Source organism: Lichenostomus cassidix, chromosome 8 (genome assembly GCF_008360975.1).
Source record: "Lichenostomus cassidix isolate B80296 chromosome 8, HeHo_3.0, whole genome shotgun sequence".
Lineage (NCBI taxonomy): Eukaryota > Metazoa > Chordata > Aves > Passeriformes > Meliphagidae > Lichenostomus > Lichenostomus cassidix.
Window position 1 is genome coordinate 24,557,138 of NC_139489.1, and position 22,310 is coordinate 24,579,447.

Here is a 22,310-nt window from a genome sequence, read left to right on the forward strand (position 1 = left end):
ATGTCCTGCTTATCTTTAGGTTTAGATGTTTCCTCTTCCAGTAATCTCAGTCTTGTCATCACACTGGTTTGCATTATAGTCTAAACATGTCTTATGAACTGAGTGGATTTTAAAAGCAAACAGGGTGGTGTCCCACAGCCCTGAAGTTGTGCAACTTGTCTGCCAGGATTGGGAAGAGGGAAAATAAACGGGTTTGGTTTAGTCATGTTCATATATTCAAAATGCCATTTCAAAAACTGTTCCTATTGAACCAGATGAGCCCAGATAGCCAGGCTGTGATGTAATGGACAGTAGAGGGCCAGGTGTATAAAATGATGGCAATCCATAGGTTATTAGCCTTAGGAATTACCTGGGAATTCACTGACATTTGCTAAACAGTTGGAAAAGGTTTAGAGGTGACTGTCTACTTACATTAATGTTACCAAAAGAATAGGATTATTATTGAGAAGCCTTAGGGATGTGGCAGTGTTCAGCTCTAGCTGGAAGCTGCAAAGATAAAGAACAGTGCTGCAGAAACAGCTAAATTACCTATCAATGGAGTAACCTCACAGCATAATAGTATTAGAATTATTTTGCAATTAAGTATCTGTTTAGAGTAATAATTTAATAAAACTACCAAGTATTAATCTGATTTTCTGTGGAACTAAGTTGTGGGGGGGTGGGGTTTCTTGTATTAAGTCCACCTAAGATTTCAAAAAAAATGTATCCATTCACAAATACTAAAAACCAGTAAAACAAATATTTCAGTGTAGCGATAAAATGTAACTAAGCCAAGTTAATTTAAGGTGATGAGTGATTACCATTTCTGGCACTCTGTAAGTGTTGTTATCCCTAAATAATGGAACTATACATCTCATTCCCCAGACCTTTGTAACTTTTACTGTTCCTGTAGAAATGCTGAATATTAATTTTTAAAAAGGTACTGCAGTTGATATCGTAACACTGCTTTTCTAATGCTTTGGAAATATTAATGATCCAAGTATGCTTTTGTTTCTTGGCAGTTAATGAAGATGCTTTTTGAATGTCCTGATGAGCGAGTTGACCTGGAACTTATTTCTTTCTGTATTAACCTTGCTGCCAACAAAAGAAATGTACAGCTTATCTGTGAAGGTGAGTGGACTGAGGTTTTAATGGGGGTTTTGAGATGACAACACTTTATATATTTTTTTTCTATTATACTCACATATGGGGACTACGCATATTTGACTTATTTATAAATGTATATACGTGTTTTAAAAAAATAAAATGCATCTGTTTGGGTAATGATTGGAAGCAAATGGCCATGTCCTCCTCACATTTGCTCTTGGTGGCAGGAATGGCACTTGAGGGAGATGTCCATACAGTTCTGAAAAACAGGCTGATATAGCCAATTGCTGTGGGCAGCTATGGCTATATGGAGACGCCAAAATTTTGTTATGCCTGATGCCTAAAATCCATCCTTGGCTAATTGGTGTTTACCTGCCAGCATCAAATGAATAGCAGTGATGTCTTTTAGTTGCATCTTTCCATTAATTTTTTTTTTTATAATTGAGCTTCTCTTGGGTTCTAATATTTTGCTTCATGGCCTAGATAGGTTCTGCATTTCTTTCAGTAGCTCTGGATTGCTTGTTAGGTTTCATTATTTTCATACTAGCAGTTTTAAGTGAAACAGTGTTACTTAGTAGCTCCAACTTTCACTTGTGCTTAACATTTTCCCTATGAGCTACTGCAGTCAATTAATAAACTTCAGAAGGGACAATTGCAATCAAATGATTCTGTGGCCTGAAATTCCACTTTAAAATTGTGTGCATAATTCTGTAGAAGGGGGGACAGGGGAAACCAATTTTATATTAAAGGTACAAGTGAAACTCAAACTAGTAGCACTTTAGGGTGATCTTTTGGAAGCATAATAGTAACACCGGGATTTGCTCCATGCAGTCAGGTACTTCACATCTATGTATGTTCCCATGTATTGATCTTTGGAAAATAAACTGTTAAAATTATAACAATGTCTTTATTCCATGGAATGGGGAGAGAAGTCTCTGTGCTAGGATCAACAGCTGTGCTACATCTCCAATAACTGCATTAGATGCCAGGATCATGGTTTGGATCTAGAACTTTCTTAGTCTGAATAAATAACTAAGCACAGCTGAAGCATTTAGTTATTTATCTGACTTAGTGTCCCACCAGTATGTATGGCCATAGCAGTTGTTTCAGAGAAGTTACAGAATTTATACAGAGCAGGTTTTTCTTTTCAGTTTAAACATGAAGAAGAAATAGTTCCTATTGAGATTCTTTACGTTTTCCTTTGAAACTTTTAAAGGTTAAAGCATTTTTGGATGTGTGTGTATGTTGATTTTTGATCAGTCTGTACTTTCCTAATTTTTTTCTTATTTGGAGGATTTTTTTAAGCATTTGTTATTTTTTTCAGGAAATGGTTTGAAAATGCTAATGAAACGGGCTTTGAAGTTTAAGGACCCACTGTTAATGAAGATGATCAGGAATATTTCACAACATGATGGGCCAACTAAAAGCCAATTTATTGTAAGTATTATGTGTCACCTAATGTGATCTTTTCTGTTTTTTTTCTGCTGGAAAAGACTGGCCTTGGAGAGCTGCTGTGGTTTGTTTTGCAGGGTGTCCAATTTAAGTTTTCTTGTCTGTCATGGGGTGATTTATGTTTTGTTTTATAAGGCTATCTTGGCTGGTGGATCAGAGCTTGGATCCCCCACTATGGGGAAAACAGATCTGAAGCTTTATCCAGTAAGTTTTAAAACAAACACACAAACCCAAGCAAACAAACAAAAAAGCCCCAGCTGCTGGGGTGAACATCATAACAATTAAGCTATCCTAAATTTCTGCTTTAAGATCTAGAGAACAAAGTCTGGTGCTTTTATTTTTCCCCACTGTGCCGAATGTGGTGTGTTTGTGGGTATTTTAAATACTTAATATTTAAATATTAATCCTGTAAATCCACCCTTTCAAAAGAAAGGAGGAAACCACAACATTCTAATCATGGAGAGTTTAAAGATACTCCTTAAATGTGGATTGAATATCAAATGGTCTTAAATCAGTATGAAATGAATAAGTAGAATTTCCCTGTTCATGTCCTCAGAAAATCTTGTAGTTATTTATTAAAATCTTTAGGTAAAGAACTCCATGAATGCCACTTATGCACAATGGTATTCTCTATCTTCCTTGTTTTCTAAAAGCTTTTTCAAACTCTGTATAGTAGTAACTACTTTTGGAACATTTGAATATATGGTCCATATGCCTTCAAAGTGAAAGGATGGAGAGGAAGAGTGCTGAAACATTTTCTCAGATTTTTCATCAACAGGAATTGAAACTGCCATATTAGTCCTTATTTCAGGAGCAAAGTCTTTCATTTTCTTTTAAGAGCTAACTTTATTTTGGCTGAGTTGTGAGTTCTTCAGAAACCCAGCTTATTCATTTGTAATGGTTGTTGCTGTATTTTCTTCAGGAATATGTTGGTGATTTAGCAGCTCAAGTATCAAATGATGAAGAAGAGGAATTTGTTATTGAATGCCTGGGCACACTTGCAAATTTGACCTTACCAGAGCTGGACTGGGAGCTTGTGCTGAAGGAGTACAAACTGGTTCCATATCTCAAGGATAAGCTAAAACCAGGTCTGTACAAGGTTTGGTTGGGCTTTCTAAGCAGAGTCTCCTGAAGAATTGTTTACCTTTATAATTTGTGATTGTTTAGGAAAATACAATACTGAAGAATAGAGTCATGTCTGCAGATAAATACATGACTGCCACTAGATATATAATTCCTGAGAGAGGTAACACTTCCTGTATTCTGACTTAGCAGGTTCTGCTGAGGATGACCTCGTTTTGGAAGTGGTGATAATGATTGGGACTGTTTCCATGGATGACTCTTGTGCTGCTCTGCTGGCTAAATCTGGAATCATCCCTGCGCTCATTGAGCTTCTAAATGGTACCATTGCCATGCTTGACTTGACCTGTGCAAAGCAAGAGCTGTAGTTGACATTGCTGTTTTCTTGCAAGGCAGGGGGAGGTGTTTGTATGTGGGAGGAGGAGCAGTTAGTCCATTATTGATAGATACTGATAAGTGGTCTAATAGATTTTGGTTTTCCCACACCTTCACAACTCTTTAAGCATCAAAAGCTTCTGTTGCGAGATTTGAAATTGTGGTGGATTTTTTTCTCCTTGCAGCTCAGCAGGAGGATGATGAGTTTGTCTGCCAGATCATTTATGTATTTTATCAGATGGTGTTCCACCAAGCCACCAGAGATGTCATCATCAAGGAAACACGTATCTTTTTAAAGATTAAATATCTAGAATTGCGGCACTTAATTTGCCATTGCCGAGATGACTTACATTTCTCTTGCAGTAACCTCATGATCTCAGAGGTTTCTTTGTAAATGTTTATTTCAGCTGAAGAAAAAACCCAAGCAGCCTAAGCATGTAAAGGGACTGTAAAATTAAAGATTAAAAGTTAGTTTGCTTTGAAGCAGGGAGGGGAGTAAGAGGGGGTCACTGGACCGGTTGACTTATTAGTTGCTATCCAGTCTGAATTTAATGCATGAATTTGTGTTGCAAATCATAAAGAAATTCACAGTTCATAGAAGAACTTACACAGACAATAGGCAAACTTTTTGCATTTCCCCATTAATGGGTTGCGTACTCTGAAGTTTTGTGGGCCTTAACAATGTTAAATTTTGTTGATGCATTCAGGATGGGTTGAATGGAGTCCTGGTAGGGATAGCAAGTTAGTGATTACATTGCTAACAATACAAGGAATACTTCTTAATGTTCTTTTTGTCCTTAAGCTCCGTGGAATATCTGAGAAGCCATTTGGGTTGTTCCTGGTCTCCTGTTTGGACTCCTAGGTTGCTAGCTTAAAAAAAATTAAAATAAAAAAAGTTGTATGTCTTTCTAATTCTGGAACGATAAAGCACCAACATTTGAACAATGCTTTCTTGCTACATGAGATGAAAAATTCTTGCCTGTACTTCTTAGTGAAATTTGTAGTTTGAAGAACCCAGGGTTGTGACTGGGACAAGAAAAATGTTTTCCTCCTTAACAGTTATTTTGCAGAAGCCCCAGCATATCTTATAGACCTGATGCATGATAAAAACGCTGAGATCCGCAAGGTTTGTGACAACACTCTGGATATCATAGCGGTAGGTCTGGTTTTCTTTAGCCTTCCAGAGCCTCTTTACACAAGAGAATTCTAAAATAACTAAATGCATTGCAAATTGAGACTATTTTTCATGTGCAGCTTTGTAATCATATGGATAAAAGATGAATTTTCAGGGCACAATGACAATCATTAGGCTGTGCATCAAAATTCCAAAAAGTGCATATGTACTTTGAAAATTCATACTAGGTAAACTACACTTTTAAAGAGTGCTTTTAAACTTAAATAAATTAATCACATTACATAAGTGTGCCAAGCTTTCATTATTTCTTAGTTCTCCAAACAAATGGCTCTTGTTACCCAGCAGCTTTTATTCAGCTTCTCTACATTGCCTGATGCCAATATTTGTTTCAAAAAGAAAATGTGGCAGCGATCCTGATGCTGGCTGTTCCCTGCTGGGGAGCAGTTGCTATAATATTGTCTTCACCTCTTGGATAGGTTTCCTTTAGCTACATAACTTAGTTTGTACAACTATATGGATCACAGTAAACTTTTGGGAGAGTTGTATTAAACTGCTAAATTGGAAAAAAGAAAGAATACTAAATTATCAAGTGCTGTTGAAGATTGTACTGACTGTACATACTTTTGGATACAGAGTAGCTGTCATGAAATTAAATCTTATAGCCAAAGAGAGCTTAACTGACTCAAGAGCAGCAGTGCCTTTGTCTACCTTGTTGCTTTTTCAATCACTGCATAGTTTATTTTTCAGTTGAATTATATGCATTGCAGCTTGTTCTCTGAAAGTTTTAATACAGTGTAAGATCTAACTTACACTGCCTTTTTCTGTTATATTCATTAATAATGTCTTCTAATTTAATAATCCCCTTAAAACCTCAAAATGACATTACATTTTCTGTACTGGAATTCTTTTTATCTGTCTCTCTCTTTGCTTCATGGAGGTATGGAATGAAAATTGTGCTCCAGTGGCAGAGTTGCTGTTGATATTGATTAGGAACAAGATTTAAATTCCGATTAATTTGCACTTATTACTTATTTATGATGGGCATCATAAGTAAGTAATAAGTGCATTTATTACCACTATCAGCTGTTTCCAGGGACATTTCCACTGGACATAGTAGAAGGATTTTTTTTTTTTAATCTTGTGGATGGGGCTGGACAATCTGAATCCATCCAACACTTGTTTTACCTTGCAGCCAGTGCCATTTCCAAGTGACTCACGTGTTGATTTGTTCATATGAGGAAGCTTTACAGTGAGGTGCAAAGTAATATCTAGTTAGTGAAAAATTGCGGGTAAAATTATTAAGCAAAATTTATAGAATCTGGAGGAATAAACGTACAAAAATACAGCTTCCTATTCAATATTAACATCTAAGTAAAACTTACTTGGCTTTTTTTTCCTTCCTAAGAATGTGTAATCTTGATGCTAGGCATGAGGCAGTGAGGAGTGCTGTAATAATGGATGGGAAAAGCTTCTCAACTTATAAAAAGCACTGACAGGACTTTCAAGGCCTTGAGGAAGAGTAAAAGGAAGAAGTGATGTGGTTATTGGGGGTGGAGGAAAAGCCACCAAGCACATACTGAGAGCAGCTGGCATGGTGGTAAATTTTTTTTTTCTTTGCTTGTGGAGCAGTGCCACACTTAGAATGGTGTTAGCTGGTGAGTTAGGAGAATTCCTTTTCCAAGAAGGTCTTTTGGGCTTTATTATGTGGGTGTTGGGGTTGTAAGCTGCATAAACACCATGACCCCGAGGGGAACAGGAAACCTAATGTGCTCTCTTTTCAGGAAGACAAAGAGAACCACTAAATGATTGCTTTCTCAATCATGTTATAATCTGGTTGCACTTGTGTCTCTCGGTACAAAAAATCACAGGCAAAAAAAAGGCAACATATTCTAGGTTGTGATGGGAGAAAGTATAAGAAAATATAAGACAGTAAGTTATCAGAAGCTCAGATCTTGCCATTCAGCTCAGAGGAATGTTAAAGCAGGCTGTAAACACAGAGGTGTTTGGTTGTGTGGCAGTTTTACACAACCAGTGCCTGCTGAGGTGTCTGAACAGACAGTCTCCAGGACTGGTGGAATTTCTTATCTGTGTGAAATCCACAACAAGCAAACCTTCACTTTTCAGTCTTCTTGTTGCATATTGAAGACTGACATACATGCTGACAGAATTAGGTCCTCTGATGGAAATCAGAAAATAAATGTCGGGGAATAGATTTGAAAATAATTTCTTCTCAGGGAGACAAATGCTTCTTTCACTCATCAATGAGCTGTATATACTGTGATTGAAATAGCACTGGAGAAAATCAGATGCCTTATAAGCCTTAGGGGAGAAATGCTTTCTGTAGTAAAGTAATTGTCACAGAAATTATGGAAATGTTACACTAGTGATGATTTGTTTAATATAGCTTGGCTGGACTCTGCCATTGATGAACTGAAACAGATGTGCTGCTTTAGCATAGTATATACTGGGCAGTCTCAGCTTTGCACTGGGAGAAGCAAGATATCCCTTTTGTCAAAAAAAGTCTGAATTGATGATTTAGGAATGTTTCAGTCTCAGTCATGCTCTGAGTTTTGGCACCAAGCAGCTAGTTCAGTGTATTTGTACCCCTAAAGTGGGACAGTTCTCAGGGCTTAGCTGAAAGCCTGGAATCAGCAGCTGGTATAGGAGTCTCAAGCAAATTAATTTCCCTTTTACCCTGCTTCAGAAGCTGGGACAACTGCAACTCCAAGCTTGTGGAAAAAGATGTCAGCTTGAGATAGTTTTATTCTGTTCATCTTGGGCAACATTATCAAGAGTCAAGGGGGCTACTAATCTCTCAAGTCTCTTATTCTTTTTCTGCTCCTAGCTCAGTTTCATTGCAGTCAAAATATTTTCCTCATTTATTCAGAGGATATTTAATTAACTATCATCAGGTCCTTGGATTCTGTGGTCTGACCCTTCCCCATTCCCTCCCATTTTCCTGTTCAGTGTCTTTACAGCTTTTAATCCAGACCTGCTGGACCATCTTGTTTCTCTTGTTTTCAAGAGTGGATCACAGTACTTCCTGCAGGAGTAAAACATCTTGTAAACAGCTACAGGATTGTCCTTGGGATTTAGGAAGGGCCTCATGCCTAAGGTGTTTTTCCAGCTCTTGTTCTTTGCCCTGGGTATTTGTAATGAATGGCAAATTATGTTTGCCTTGTATGGAAATCATTGTTAATGAACAGCTTGCATCTTTCCCTGTTAGCTAAGCTCCCTGATAGAAATCCTCCATGTTGGCAATGCTGGAATTTCACATAAGATGCAGGAATGTGCTGTGAACCCTCAGTGCTCTGGGATTTGGGGCCAGCTGTGTGAGATGTTGGCCAGCTCTCTTAGAGTCAAGGAAGAGCAGATCACAGGGATTTGGTGTGGGCTTTATTTGAATAGGCAGCATACTCTGAAAATAGATAACCTTTGACTCCAGCTTGGTGTCATCTTTCCATGAAGAGTGCTGTAGTCACTCCAGGAAGAAAGGTTCTCCCTTCACTTGACAAGACCCCTTTTCTGTGGTGCATCTTGTTCCCCTGCTATCCTGTAGCAAACATGAAAACAGAGGGGTGGGCAGAAGGGCAGTGAGGGAGTGGGGCTGCAGCTGAACTGCTGACATGTTTTCTCTGTTTAGCTTCATTGTTAAATTTGCCATCAGTCTGCTTTGGTGCTGGTAGCATCTTGTGGCTTTGTCTGCAACAGAGTAACCACAGGCAGCATTGATAGGGCAAGAGCGTCCTGATTGTTTTTGTCTTCACATAAAACCTGTCTTGGACAGATTCTCTTTTAGCACTGGTGCTTGCTCTCTGCACTTGTAGGTGAGCCAAACCACTGATCTCTGCTACTTACGTGACAGGTTACCAGTGAGATACCTTACATTCCTCCAAAGGGGAAGAAAAGAAGTTTGAAAAGTTTCTCTAATCTGCTGCTGACAATATAGGAACTTTGGGGGTGCCCTACATTTTATGTAGTCACCTAAATTTACAGGGCATCGATGGTTACTCTTTTTTTTGCCTTGCCATTAGTTTCAGCTCACAGATTTCTGTGAGCTTCCTGACAGAATATTTTTAGTGATGAAGCTGATTGTGAAGAAGTGACTCTGGATTGCACAGGTGTGTGTGGTAAGTGGTAGGATTTTTTTTTCCTGGCCTGTGAAGGAATTGCCCTCCAGTGGTACTTAGCCTAAGGTAGGTGTGGGAGACACCTGCAGAAGGTGATCCCCAACATCTGTTTCTCTCCTTGGTTTATAGAGGCACATAGTTGAAATGATGTGCCTAACTTCTGCATAGCTAGACAAGATAAATCTTTTCTTTCTTAAGAAATGGCTAATTTAATCTTTCATGTAAATAGTGTTTTTTTCAGGGTGGTTAAATAATGAAGAATGTAACATATCACCAAATAGAGCCTTGAACATAATGAGCATTCTACTTATTGTATAGCAGTTTCAGTTCGGTATGAGGAATCACATCAAATGAACCCTATTACAGACCCAATTAAAGGGCAACCACATTAAAGTGAAAAGGAAAATCTGTTTTTCATCAGCTGTGAGAGAACACAAAGCAGATCTGTGTAGCTCTATGTTATCCTATAGTGTGTTAATCAGATACAAGGTGTGACGGAAGCCAGTGACAAAGGGGACCCTGATAGGGAACAGACACGCTCTGATAATAGGCCAGTTAACGCTTCATAATGTTTCAATGGTTCAGTAGTAAACAAAGTTGGAAGTAGAACTTCAAAAAGGATGGCACATTCCTCCCAGAGTCGAGCCATACATCTTCTATGACACTTCTGGATTTATGGAAACCGAATGTTAAAAACAGTGATGTCAGAGAGCTCCAAAGAGAATAAAATCAGCTTTCAGAATTCTTCCTTTTAAGTTTCTGACCATGACTGCAGTGTTTGAGGGGGGTGGTGTTAGAGAATAGGCACATTCTGTTCACCTTATTCTCTCATGCAGTGTTCTTCCAGTAGCCTAACATTTAACAGGACTGGAGAGCTCAAAGCTATGCCTCTATCTCCATGATTTTTAGTTTTCTGGTTTCATTTTTTACAGGAATTTCTTTGTAAAAAACGGGTGCTTCATGTGTTTAAAAACCAAAACCCAACCAAAACAAATACAAACAAAAACAGCCCCACAAAATAATAATAATTATTAAAGTTTCAATAGCTCAAAATATAATTACTTGAAGACTTGCAGTGTTTTAGGGAATTGTTTTGCTCTAAACGTCTTTAATTTGGTTTCTTTGTGCCTTTTGGCTGTAGTCCTGCATTTACAGCTTTTCTTCCATTTCGATGTTATTCCATTAATCACTTACCCAGTGGTGGTTCTGCATATTTCTGTGGAAAATCTACAGACATATTCCTGATCTTAATGTACTTAAATGAATTTTCTTTTTTGTGCTGAGGTTATGCAAATTGTTCTAGATTATTGCAAATCTTTCTTTTTTGTGATTGCTTCCAGAATGAAACTCTTGACAAAACTGATCATTGATCTGATTCTGATGCAGTCACTTCTTTGTAACATTTGTACTTTGCATTTTTCACTGGGAATGAGCAACAAGAACAAAGTTGCTAATTACTTGAATGGATAAATTGTGGGTTTTAGTAATGTGGCATTCAGTTGTTAATCCCATTTTCCAAAATTCAGATGAATGATTGAGGAAAAATACCTGGGAGTCTTAAGCCTCTTAATGTAGGATGGGAAATGTAGAATATATAGGAATATTCTGCTCTGCTGTCACGATCTAAAGGAAAAATCAATTAGAATTTCAGAAATGTTAACTGATCTTTGTAAGAGCTATATAAGAAGTTGATGTCTATCTCTGACAGCCATTCAGCATGTTCAGACAGTGGCATGGAATGGAACTGTGATGTTGGGCTAGTAGGATACATATAGGGTTGTAATTCTGGGAATATTCAAAGTGAATTTGTGGTAAATATGAATGAGGTGATTTAGCTGATGGCCTTTTGGCTTTTGAGAACTTTTAAAGGTAAACAAGGTAATATAAAGTGCAATCAGCTTTCTCACAGGTTAGTCTAATTTGCTGTTTGTTAAATTTGTTTGTTTTCCCCCACTTCTTTGCAATCATGATTTCTGGGTATAGTTTTCTTAAAACTGTAGCATGATTTCTGGCAGTTACAAGATGGTTTGCTAAAGCTTGTCAATAATTCACAACTGCTGGAAGCTGGTGTAATAGCTAACCCATGGCTTAGCTCTGGCAGATGCAGCAAAAGAGCTGTTTCCAAGATGCTGGTCAGATGTCATCATTGAAAGTCATGCCTTGTCTTTTTTTATTTTTATGGGTCATTTTATAAATCTCAGTGATGAACTTGCTTTTTCCAGGGACACTCTTGTTTTTCCAGGGACACTCTTGTTTTTCCAGGGACACCCTAGTACTTCTAGCTTTCCCTTTTAATTGAGAGTGGAAATGGGGGGTAAAAAACAAGAGGCAGAAATAGCCTGATACGTTCTTTTCCAAGCAGTGTGAGGCATAAGTGTGTGTTTGTTGGTTGTTTTGGTGGTCTGGGTGGTTTGTTTTGTCTTGTCTTTTCTCACTCCCTAAGACTGCTGTAATACTGAGAGACACAAAGTGGAATTTTGCTTGAGGCCCCTAGGCACTGAGAATATCTATAGATCCCACAGGTGGTATCTGCTCTGGGTATGGAAGCTGTGCAGGAGACCAGGTTTTGGATGGGATCACTGAACCAGGAGTGCCAAGATGGTGTGGAGTGGAATTAGCAAGGTCTAGGAATTAGTGTTGGTCAGAGGTGGAGTTGGAGAAATTGAGAATAATGAAATCTTGGATGTTCTAGATACTTGTTGGTCATGTCAGAGAAGCCTCTGCCAGGCTAGCAAGGCCAGCTGGTTTTTGTGTTATCCACCAGTCAAAAGGTGGAAAAGGCACAGGGTAGAGAGTATTACCTGTGTAATACATGATAGCAGTGAAGACAAGGTTGATTGACTATTAAGTCAGTTCTAAACCTCAAGTTCAGACTGTAGGGCTCTCTGAAGTTTACCTAAGCCAGTTTAGTCTGCTTTCTCTGCTGTTTTATGACATGTGGTTGTAGACAGGTCTACTTTGGCCTGTCTAGCAGGAGCAATTGAAGAAATTACCACTGCCACAGCCAAGGTATTGTCACTAATTGTGTGTCATCTTCCTGTTCAGGGCTAAGTAAAACAGATTTTTAAAGCCTGCAACTACTTCAGCGTAGATCTCTAAGGAAAGTTTGTCTAGATCATGTGTTAACCACCATAAGAGTTGAGAAATTATTTTCAGTTTTTCTCTGCTTTTTAGTTAGGTTAGAAGACAGTGGAGTGGGATGTGTTTCAAGAGGATATTTCTTGCCACAAGAAGAAACATTCTGGTTAGGAATGTTATTCTTGTTCACAATACTTCGGTTTTAAAAAGCACTAATCATGGTGCATTATTTGTGAATATTCCCAAATTGATACCATCTGCAGATTTCATGTGTTGATGAGCTTCCTAGAGATGGCTGTGTACTATCTTCCCAGCAGGTTTGAGGGACTGAGTGTTATCCACGGGTTGGTGTTCCCTCAGTGGTAATCACCAGCCCACAAAGTCTGCTCTGTTTAGAAGCTCCTTCTCTAAACAGCTGATTAGAGTGATCATAGGCTATGTCACTTCATGCTGATGTTCCTTTATACTGAATATAACATAACTTCAGTGCAATTAGGCTGCAGTCCAGATTGAAATTTCATGCCTACATGTTTTTCCATAGTGGCTGGACCCTATATCCTGTTTTACTTGGTTTCCTGGAGAAGTTCCTCTCAGAGTTTAGTTGTGTACCATTTTTGTGGTTGTTCAATATTATACATAAAATTTGACATGAAGTTGAAAATTAAATTCTTACTGGAGCTCATGAAATAAAATAAACTTATTGATTTTATCACAGCTTTTATATATATATATGGGGTTTTTTTTAGTAACTACTTGTTCTAGGGAATGCTCATCTAATGAAGATGTGCAGAGTATTTGGCCAGTGTTAATAATTAATTACTAAAAATGCCCCGAAGATTGGCAGTAATTGGGTCTCCTTAATTAAAGCAAATGAGGAGACTGATGATGGAACTGTTCTGTTCAAAGCAGGAGTTTTTTCTGGATAGTGTAAAGTTCCAAACCATGAAGAGAAGATTGACTGCTGCTTTACAAAACAGAATAATGCCCAATGCTTGCAAAATCCCTTCTTTGCTCAAAGAACATGCAACTGAATTTAAGTTGCTGGACCCTGAACTTGCATCTTTTGCTGATACTGGATTCCCCTGCCATTTCCTGTTACACCAGGCTTTGTCATGCTAAAACACAGTGTGGTGATTTTTAACAGGAATACGATGAGGAATGGGCTAAAAAAATCCAGACGGAGAAATTTCGATGGCACAACTCGCAGTGGCTGGAGATGGTGGAGAGTCGGCAGATGGATGACAGTGAGCAGTACCTGTATGGTGATGACCCCATTGAGCCCTACATCCATGAAGGGGATATTCTGGAAAGACCTGACCTCTACTATAATGCAGGTAAGGCAGCACATCTCAGTGTTCAGCCTCCTGGGATTGCCACCTCTGCATTCAGAATGGGAGTTGGACCTGGGCCTGACTCAAACCAGAAGGAATAGTTTCCCTTTTGTGTCATTGGGAGCAGCACTGATGCCAGCCAGGGATGGGCTTGACCTTGTTAGGATGTTAATGATGGATTAAGTACTGTATATCCATGATTTTAGGAAGTGTTCCAGGTCTACAGAAATATGAGTAGACCTGTCTCAGGGAGCTGATGGACCACGACAACTGCCTTGAGTAAAGGTGGTGCAGCCTTGTTATTGCCACCTGTTTCTTGTGTCCATAGCTTGTTTGCTCTGCAAACACAAACCTCCTCTCATCCCTGCTGAATTCACAGCTATGGGATTTGTGCTGTATTTTATTCTGCTTAGTGTGCTAGTTGTCTAATGGAATTTTTATTGCAGCTACTAATGAAAGACTTCAGTTGAGCCACTTGTAGACTCCTTAGCAGAAGCCATCATTCCGTGACTTTAAACTAATCTATCTGTATGATTTTTGCTGTTGCATATCTAGGATTTAGGGAAGTGTGTGAATCTCTTCTGCAAAAGCTGATTTATCTAATCCAGTGTTGCCAGCTGTTTCAGAGAAAGGTTCAAAAACTTTTTGCAGGAGACAATAATGAAATAATTTGCCCAGTGGATAAATGTCTTCATAACTTTTTGTAAGTAGGAGGGTGCTTATCCTCTCAAACTTGTGGGTTTAGATCCTTCTCAAGCTCCTGGATAACTGAGTGCATGGGGTTTTGTGGTTTTTTTATTTAATTGCTGTGCTTGAGTCTGTGTTTTTCATTTTCCACCTAAGCATCCAGTCTTTTGCCATGAAGCATGAGTCACAAAACTCTCTGACGTTAGATGAATTTTCAGGAAGAGTAATTATGAAAACAAAACCACTAAACCCCATAATATTCATTCATAGTTGCTGCAAGAAAATAATTGTGCAACATCTCAGTAGCATTTCAAAAAAGGTTCTCAAAGGATATAAGGACTTAAGGCTTCTTTTTCTTCTACTTTTGATTGCATATGTCAGCCATAGCAACTTGCCCCTTTAGTGTCATATTTTTTTCCATTTTGGATCCTATAGCTTTATCTTGCTCTACTAAACCCACAGGGTTAGCAGTGGGAGCCAAGTGTTGTACCCTGTAAGGGTCTTTCCTTACATCATCTGCTTGGGGCTTCCTAAGGTAAAGATGTGCCTGCTGTAATCTCCTTTTACAGGTCTCAATTGCTTATTTCATAGGGACAGTTCTGTTCCCAATAGTGGGAGCTGCAGATGGAGTGACACCAGTAACACTGAATTTCCTGTCTTTTAATTATTTATGTTACAGGCATAATGTTATTTGAACAAAGAGATTTTTTGTGTTGGAATTGATATTTGACTGGGAAGGAGTGGTAGAAGTCCAGTGATATGTTCTGCAGATGTTTGAAATATGTTTTTGTTTTTAAAGGTAGCCCTTTTTAAAGAGTGATTTTATTCAAAATGCAGATTCACTTCTCAAGTTCATTGCAACAAGTGTCAGTAACTGTGTGCTTCTGCACTTTGCTAGACTTCAACTTTTGGCATGTGGCATCTCAAAAGGGACATAATATTGGTTTGAAAGGGTGTGAGTTAATGTACCAATTGGAGCAGGGATTTGGGTTTTTGAAGGACAGATCATTGCTTGGTTAAAAAAGAGCAACAAACAAGCAAAAAAACCCCACCAAAAATACAAATCTTTGTGCAGTCAGAAATGAAATACTTGTATTTCAGTTTGATAATTTTAGAAGTGATCTACTCTGATGGCTGACACTCAGTACAAGTCCCACCTTGACCATAATGGTTCTTGAGCTCACTGTTGGCAAGATGAGTTCCTTATTTCCTGACAGACCAATCTCTCTCTTGCACAGTAATTTAAACCTACATGAAAAATGTGGTAGAATCTCTGAAGTTGCCTTCCTGAGCTCAGTGTCTCTCTTGCTCTGAAAGTACATAACCTAATTTATGTTGAAATGTACATAACAACAGATGTCCTTTAACTGTGTAATCACATTTTACGCAGCTGATGCTATCCATGTGCTTTCATTTTCCTATAAATTCATGTGAGCCATAACTCTGAGTGTTATGGTTTGACTGTTAACACTCTTGATTGAAGACACTTTAAGCAGTGGTAGCTCTAGGCTCAGAGTTAAAATGTAGTGCTTGCTTTATTAATACAAAGACAGATGTTATTTTTAAGTTTCTCTGCTCTCAAAGAAGTTTTGACCAAGACTGACTATTTAAAATGCATAGTCAATTAAATGGATTGGTTTTGGTTTGATGTGCTGCAGGTATAAAAGTGATAATGTTCCTCATTTCAGTTCAGTGGAGCATACAGACTAGGTGATGAGATAGGAAAATTTGACACAAGTGTTAATAAAGGCCATTTCAACTTTCCTTTCACTTCTTTGGCCATTTTCTATTTGTATGATGTCACAGGGCACTCATGTCCTGCTGAACATGCTGAGAGACAGGAATATTGATCCCTGCCAGATCATTTGCTTGTCAAGTCATACTCCTTCCCATACTGTACACATATGTCCACAATTAGAACAGAGCCATGTACAGCAATCTGATGCTGCTAAAATGTGGTCTGATCATGGCTGACATTTTTTATTTGCAATCTGCTGTGTTGGATTCAGTCACTTTCCCATGAGGTATTATCTTCTAAGTGAATCTCCGTAGCACCTCATCAAATGTCTGTTAGAAATCTAGATGTGTCAATTCTATTCCTTTTATCACTTGTCACTATATTATCATCAAAAAACATCAGGTAAATTCATAAAGCACAGGGAGATTTGTTTGCATGCCAGAGTCGTCATCTCTAAGCCCTTGTGTCTGTAAGTAACTTTCCACCGCTTCCTGCACAGGCAGTTTTAGTAGTTTTGAAACCACAGAGGTTAAGCTAAGTGGCCTGTGACTCCCTGGATCTTATCTCTCTTTCTTTAAAGTGGAATGGCATTTGTAACTTCCTAGTCATTAGGAATCTCTTTCTTCCCTCTCTTAAACTCTTAATGTAGCAGTCTGAATGTACCTGTTTCTGCCCTGCTTTTATGGGGATGCTTTCTGCACTTCAGGTCTGGAATCGTTTTCATACAGTAATGGAGACAAACTGATGGAGGGTCTGTTTTAATGAAATAGCTTGTTTTATCTGATTAGAGCCTAATACTAATTACCAAGTAGGAACTGTGTCCTTGATATTAAAAAGAAATGTGTTCTGTGAATGCGAACAGTGGAGAATTAAGCTGAGCTCTCATTCAGCTGGGGTCAGTTCAGTGACTTTACTTCAAAGACACTCTCCAGATTTACATTGATGTAACAGAAGGAAGATGTTAGCTCCTGATTTTCTTTTCCTCGTAAAGCAAGCAGAGACTGTGAAGTTTTTAAGGAATACTTCTGGCTTTACAAATGTCTGCATCTTCATACGTCAGTGTTGTAATTTAAAGGAAGCATGAAAAAACTGTAACCTGCGTTCTTGAGATGATATCATGTGAAAAGCCTGCCCTTGTAGGAAAGAGCTCTGAGACATTAAAAGATGGGCAAGATGAAAGAAAGAGGTTTGAAGTCACTTGCTTGTTTTTCTTAACAAGTTTAAAGAGATACAGTGGTGCAGAGTAGAGTCTGAGCAATTAAGACCTTTGCTGCTTTTTTTATTTTTATGCTGCTGGCCTAGGTGAATGTTTTACCTTTTTCATTATTTGTTCTCTGGGCTTACTTTGATGATGGGAAAGACAAGATTTGTCTTGAAATAACTTTTATTGGCTTAAGAAAGAAGGACTAAGAGAGTATTTTTTATGTACAGCGGTTTTTAGGGCAGTGGCTGAGCTCCTTGGAGTACCAGTAAGGATTTTTGGTACGTGAAGTTGCTGGGCTTCAGTATTATTGTTGATTTTTTTTCCTCACAGAAATATTGTGAGTTGAATTGCTAAGATAAACCAGGGCTGGTTGTTTTGCCCACTTGCCCTCAAGTCCTGCTCCTTTACAAGTCACTGTGTCTTGTTTTTCCAGATGGGCTGATAGTCCCTGACGGAGCAGTGAGTCCGGATATCTTCGGGGATTACCAGCTTCAGAATGGAGACCTGGTCGGGCAGCATCCCTTCTCTGGCAAGTAAGTTTTCTTAGTAAAGAATTCTTATCATCCAGCCCTGGTTCTTCAAGTTTCTTTCTAGGGTTTCATTTGTAGTTCTCAATAATTTTTGCCCTCATGATTTACACTGACAAAGCAGTTCTGTTTTCCGAATCACATGTCTATTTTAACATTGTAACATATTGTAATACATCATAGCTTTCCAAAAGCTGTAGAATAGAAGAGTAACACCAGAACTCACAACTACCTGCCTGTTATGACAACTACTGAAATACTCGTCAGACATTGGGAAACATCTAAAGAGAGGCTTGAGATACTGATTATCCAGGTGATGTTTGTTTCCCATATTCTTAAATTTAAAAGAAGTCTTTCAGCTGCCCAAGTTATTTCTGTGAGTGTGGAGTTTTTTGGTGTTTTCCATTAACCTTAGTCTTCCCAAGATATACTCAATTAGATTCCTGAGAGCACTTTGGAAATGGGTTATATAAGCAAAAGGCATCAGCTTGACTTCTGGGAGATATTTCTCTGAATTTCCCCTCTGGTCAATGACCTCTCTTTCTCAGTGTTGGCAGTTAGAATTTGAGTAAACTTCTCCCATGAGTTTAAAATACAAAAGACTCATTTCCAAGAAAGAAATCTTCATAGATGCTGTTACATTTAGGAAGTGCCTTTTATAAAGCGTGAATTCTGTGTACTTGTTAGGAGTAAATGTTTCAAACACTTCATAGTCAGGGTACAGCATTCACTTTAAGAGAATCCAGCTATCTGGATATGCCCAGCCCTGAGGCTGAAGCTGTTTCTTTCCAAAGGAAGAATGTTATTTTTACCACTAACAACTTTAGTCACTATTGGTAAAATGTAAGTAATTCACAATATGTAAAGTTGAAGCAAAAAAAGATTTTTCTCCCTTACTTTGGCTTCTTGTAATTGTTCAAGGGCAGTGGACAGTTACTTTTTTTGTTTATTCTCTCTGTGATGTACCAGAAAGCTGAACATTGAGGAAGGGTAGAATGGTGGTAACATTTTTAAGGACAAATTAAAATAACTAAACATGCTCAGGAAAAAAAAGCAGGATTTGAGATGGATCCTCTAGAAAAAAGTAAGTACGTATACTTAGTAAGCATCAAGTTCAGACTAGTGTGAGTCTGTGTTTGGGAAGGGGATGCTGTTGCCAGTGCTGATCATTTCCAAATGTGCTGCCTTTGTTGCAGAGCTTGCAGGTGGGAGAGAAGCTGAGGGAAGTGTGAGCTTTGTGCTGCTCTTGGGGGTCTTAGTATGTGACTTACCATTTTTAACTTCAGAATAGACACACAACCCACGAGGTGATGGATTTCTCTGTTAACCAGAACATGCTCCCAACAGTCTTCAAGCCCACCTGGAGGTATGGGGAAAAGGTGTGTAGGGTGGAGCTTGCAGACTCCTTTGTTTCCAGTAAACTTAGAGAAAGCTCCAGGCAAGATACTCTTGTTTTGCCAGAAAGCTTTCGGCTGGGAAACAAAACTATCTTCAGTGTCCTTGGTTAAAAGTGATGGCATGTCACTCAGTCTCAAATTGTAGTCCCTCATCAGGGAGCTCTGATAGTAAACTGCTTTATAATTGGATTGTGTTCCAACTAAAAGGAGTAGCAAAGTACATCTGGTGTATACCTTGTTAAATTAAGTATTTGTAGAATTTTCTTGCATGTTTCAAGGCATTCTGAATGCTCACCTCAAAAAAGGAAACCGAAAAACTGCAGCTTGGCCCAGTTGATGATGGCCTCTGGACATATTCAGATTTCTCACTAGAATTCTGTTTTCTAGGAAGACTTCTTTCAGTATGATTGCTCCATGGACTTATCTGCAGTCCAGACACACAGTCTAATTGGAAACAGTGTGGAGTGCTGCAAATGTTCTGTCCTATTTGTAGCAGAGCAGGAGTGAATTGTTTGATAGAATAGATACTGGCAGCTGAACGGCGAATCCGACTTTTCAGATGGGTGTCATTATGGGTTTGAACTGCTTGGCGCCAGCAGCCAGGATTTCCTGATGCTTAGACCTAATGTAAAATGCATTAGTGCTCCAAGGCATGAGCCATGGAATTGCCAGTCCCATGAGTCTAGAGCGTCAGACCCTCCCTTCTCCCAATTTGAACTGGTGTTGGAAGGTAAAACCATACGTGCTAGAGAGCCTAATTAAAAATAATAGCAGCAAGTCAAGGCGCTTTTTATGTGTTATATAGTGTACATTTCTGCCATACCAAAACATAATTCTAGGGTATTTTTATGCTTACAGTTTAAAGTTAACAAGAACCTTATGTCAAGGATTTATTTTTAACTAGTTCCAGCTTTTAATAAATCAAGATTTTTGTTATAAAAATGGTTCATTTTTCTATTATTAATATTTGAATATGTTTTCAGAAACTTTTTTAGCAAGAAAGCTGAGTTATGATTTTCATAGACAATTAGCAAGTCAGTTAATAGTAACATGTTTTGGGAGTTCAAAGAGAGATGGCTAATAATGAGTCAATACATGGTTTTGGCCTTTTCGTTTGTTATACTTTTTTTGTTACACATTTATTTGTTCTGCCTGTGTCTTCTGGTCTTTGCCTTTTATATTACACTTTTTAATTCTGTAATAGAAGGAGTTTTTGCTAAGCAATGGGGTGAGTTCTGAAGTCTCTTTGTCATTTAAGAGTGAGTCTCTTTGCCATTAAGGACCACCCTGTGAATTTTGAGGTAGGTAACAACCATGAGCTGACTTCTTGCTACTCAACCTTGAATAATTTAATCCTTTCTTCTCCTTTCTGCATTCCTATGAGAAAGAATGAGGATATGTTACCTCTTTAATTTCTCTGAGGCTATTTCCTGTCCTTGCAATGTGCTCAGACTGGATCAGCACTTCCCCTTGCCTCCAGGACGGCAGAACAAGTCAGCCAGAAAGTCCCACCTTTTTAATGCCTGCACACCACTGAGAAGCTGAGTTTGTGTTTAACTGGTATTGGTGTCCAACTGAGCAGCCAGTGAGAAACATGGACTTCCTTGGCTGGGGGACACTGTTCTAGCAGAGGCCCAGGGCACCCTCTGCTACTGCAATTCCACACTGTTTCATTAGGGAGAATTCAGGGGAATTGGAGCAGTGACTGTATCCAAAGGTGCAATTGCTGAAGTGGTTGACTCTCCTGTAATCCAGCAGGGATACCACAGCCATCTCTTGTGGAGTCCCTGTCCCAGGAGACGTTGCACCTACATTTCCAGAGCTGCTGCACAGTCTTAGGCAGGTAGGGAGGTGCTTCTTGGAAGTCAAGCAGAACAGGAATTAAAAAAAGTTGAATTATGGTTAGGCATCTGCACTCACTTGATTACCACATCAGGACTGTTTTCCCCTGTAATTTTCAAGAGGGAAACATGAAGTGACAACATTGGCAGTAAGAACATCTGTTGATTGGGGGAATTAAGTGGAGTGTCTTAGAGGCTTTCAAAGACATTGCCTTCCCTTCATGGGGTTTCTTGGACTTTTCCTTTGAAACCTGGAGTACTGCTACTCTCAGGAGTTGAGAATGCCACCTCATGTCATCAGTTCCTGCATTGTGAAGTGCAGAACAACTTTGAAGAGAATTGGAAAAGTATCTAGCCCTGAATTCAGATAGTAGACTTGCTTGTGTGCAAGTCTACTTGCTCTTGTGGACATGTCCACATCCTGATAATTGTTCTTTCTGTTACTTGTCATCATGAAGGAGAAGCAGCACGAAAGTGAAGACCTGCTGGCATTATTTTCTAATAGTGCCACCCTGAGAAATGCTTTTTTTCTCATGATCTAGCTTGGGTGTTTTGCAGCTTTAGTTTACAGCTCTTATTCCTGAACTACAGTCTTAGTGGAGTTGTACAGTTACATATGATGCCTATAAATAGAATTATTTTGGAATGTAAAGCATACAGGAGCAGCGATAAAGTCCATAAACAGCATCTCTTATTTTCCTCAAAGGTTTGGAGCAGAATGCAGACAGATTGTAAGGTATGTTTTCCATTCAGCAGAAAATACGTGGCTGAGGAGGTTGTTTTGACAGCTTGTATCCAGGTTTTTTTCATTGGCTAGGAAAAGACTTTTATGATTAGATTACCAGCTTTGAATCATCTTACTGTCTTCCAGAAGCAGATGGGCATTAGGCATAGATTTGAAATTTTCATCTGTTATTAAAATCTGAATTCAAGGTTTCTGGTTCTGATAACTCTTAATATTGAGTGAAAGTTTTATGATTGTGGCAAACAAAAATCCCTCACCTTTGGCTGATGTGATGACAGCTTAGTGTCTGAGCTGCAGGGGATAAAGACCAGCTGAAAGACATCTTCCAGAATCTATGGTAATTTATCAAATTTTAATCACCTTCTGGAGACTAATTACTTTCTTAAGACGCAAACATAATAGTGATGGCTAAATATCTTATAATAGAGATAGCCACAGTATTTTTCTTGCCCTTTGGGAAAGAGGCCACTTGTTAACCTTTCCCAGATACATCTAAGTAATGGC

At 38.7% G+C, this 22,310-nt stretch overlaps 1 protein-coding gene across 3 annotated transcripts in view; it reads left to right on the forward strand.

Moving 5' to 3' along the window:
* The window catches only part of KIFAP3 (kinesin associated protein 3), a 66,824-nt gene that overhangs the window by 30,166 nt on the left and 14,348 nt on the right, over nt 1-22,310 (forward strand). For 2 of the 3 annotated variants that reach the window (XM_085068503.1, XM_085068505.1), the window contains exons 12-19: nt 1,002-1,110; nt 2,411-2,523; nt 3,461-3,626; nt 3,811-3,939; nt 4,179-4,277; nt 5,064-5,149; nt 13,481-13,670; nt 17,730-17,829. In XM_085068503.1, the coding sequence (XP_084924629.1) occupies nt 1,002-1,110; nt 2,411-2,523; nt 3,461-3,626; nt 3,811-3,939; nt 4,179-4,277; nt 5,064-5,149; nt 13,481-13,670; nt 17,730-17,829 (992 nt within the window). The remainder of the gene's footprint in view (nt 1-1,001; nt 1,111-2,410; nt 2,524-3,460; nt 3,627-3,810; nt 3,940-4,178; nt 4,278-5,063; nt 5,150-13,480; nt 13,671-17,729; nt 17,830-22,310) is intronic. The other variant, XM_085068504.1, reaches the window with a different exon arrangement.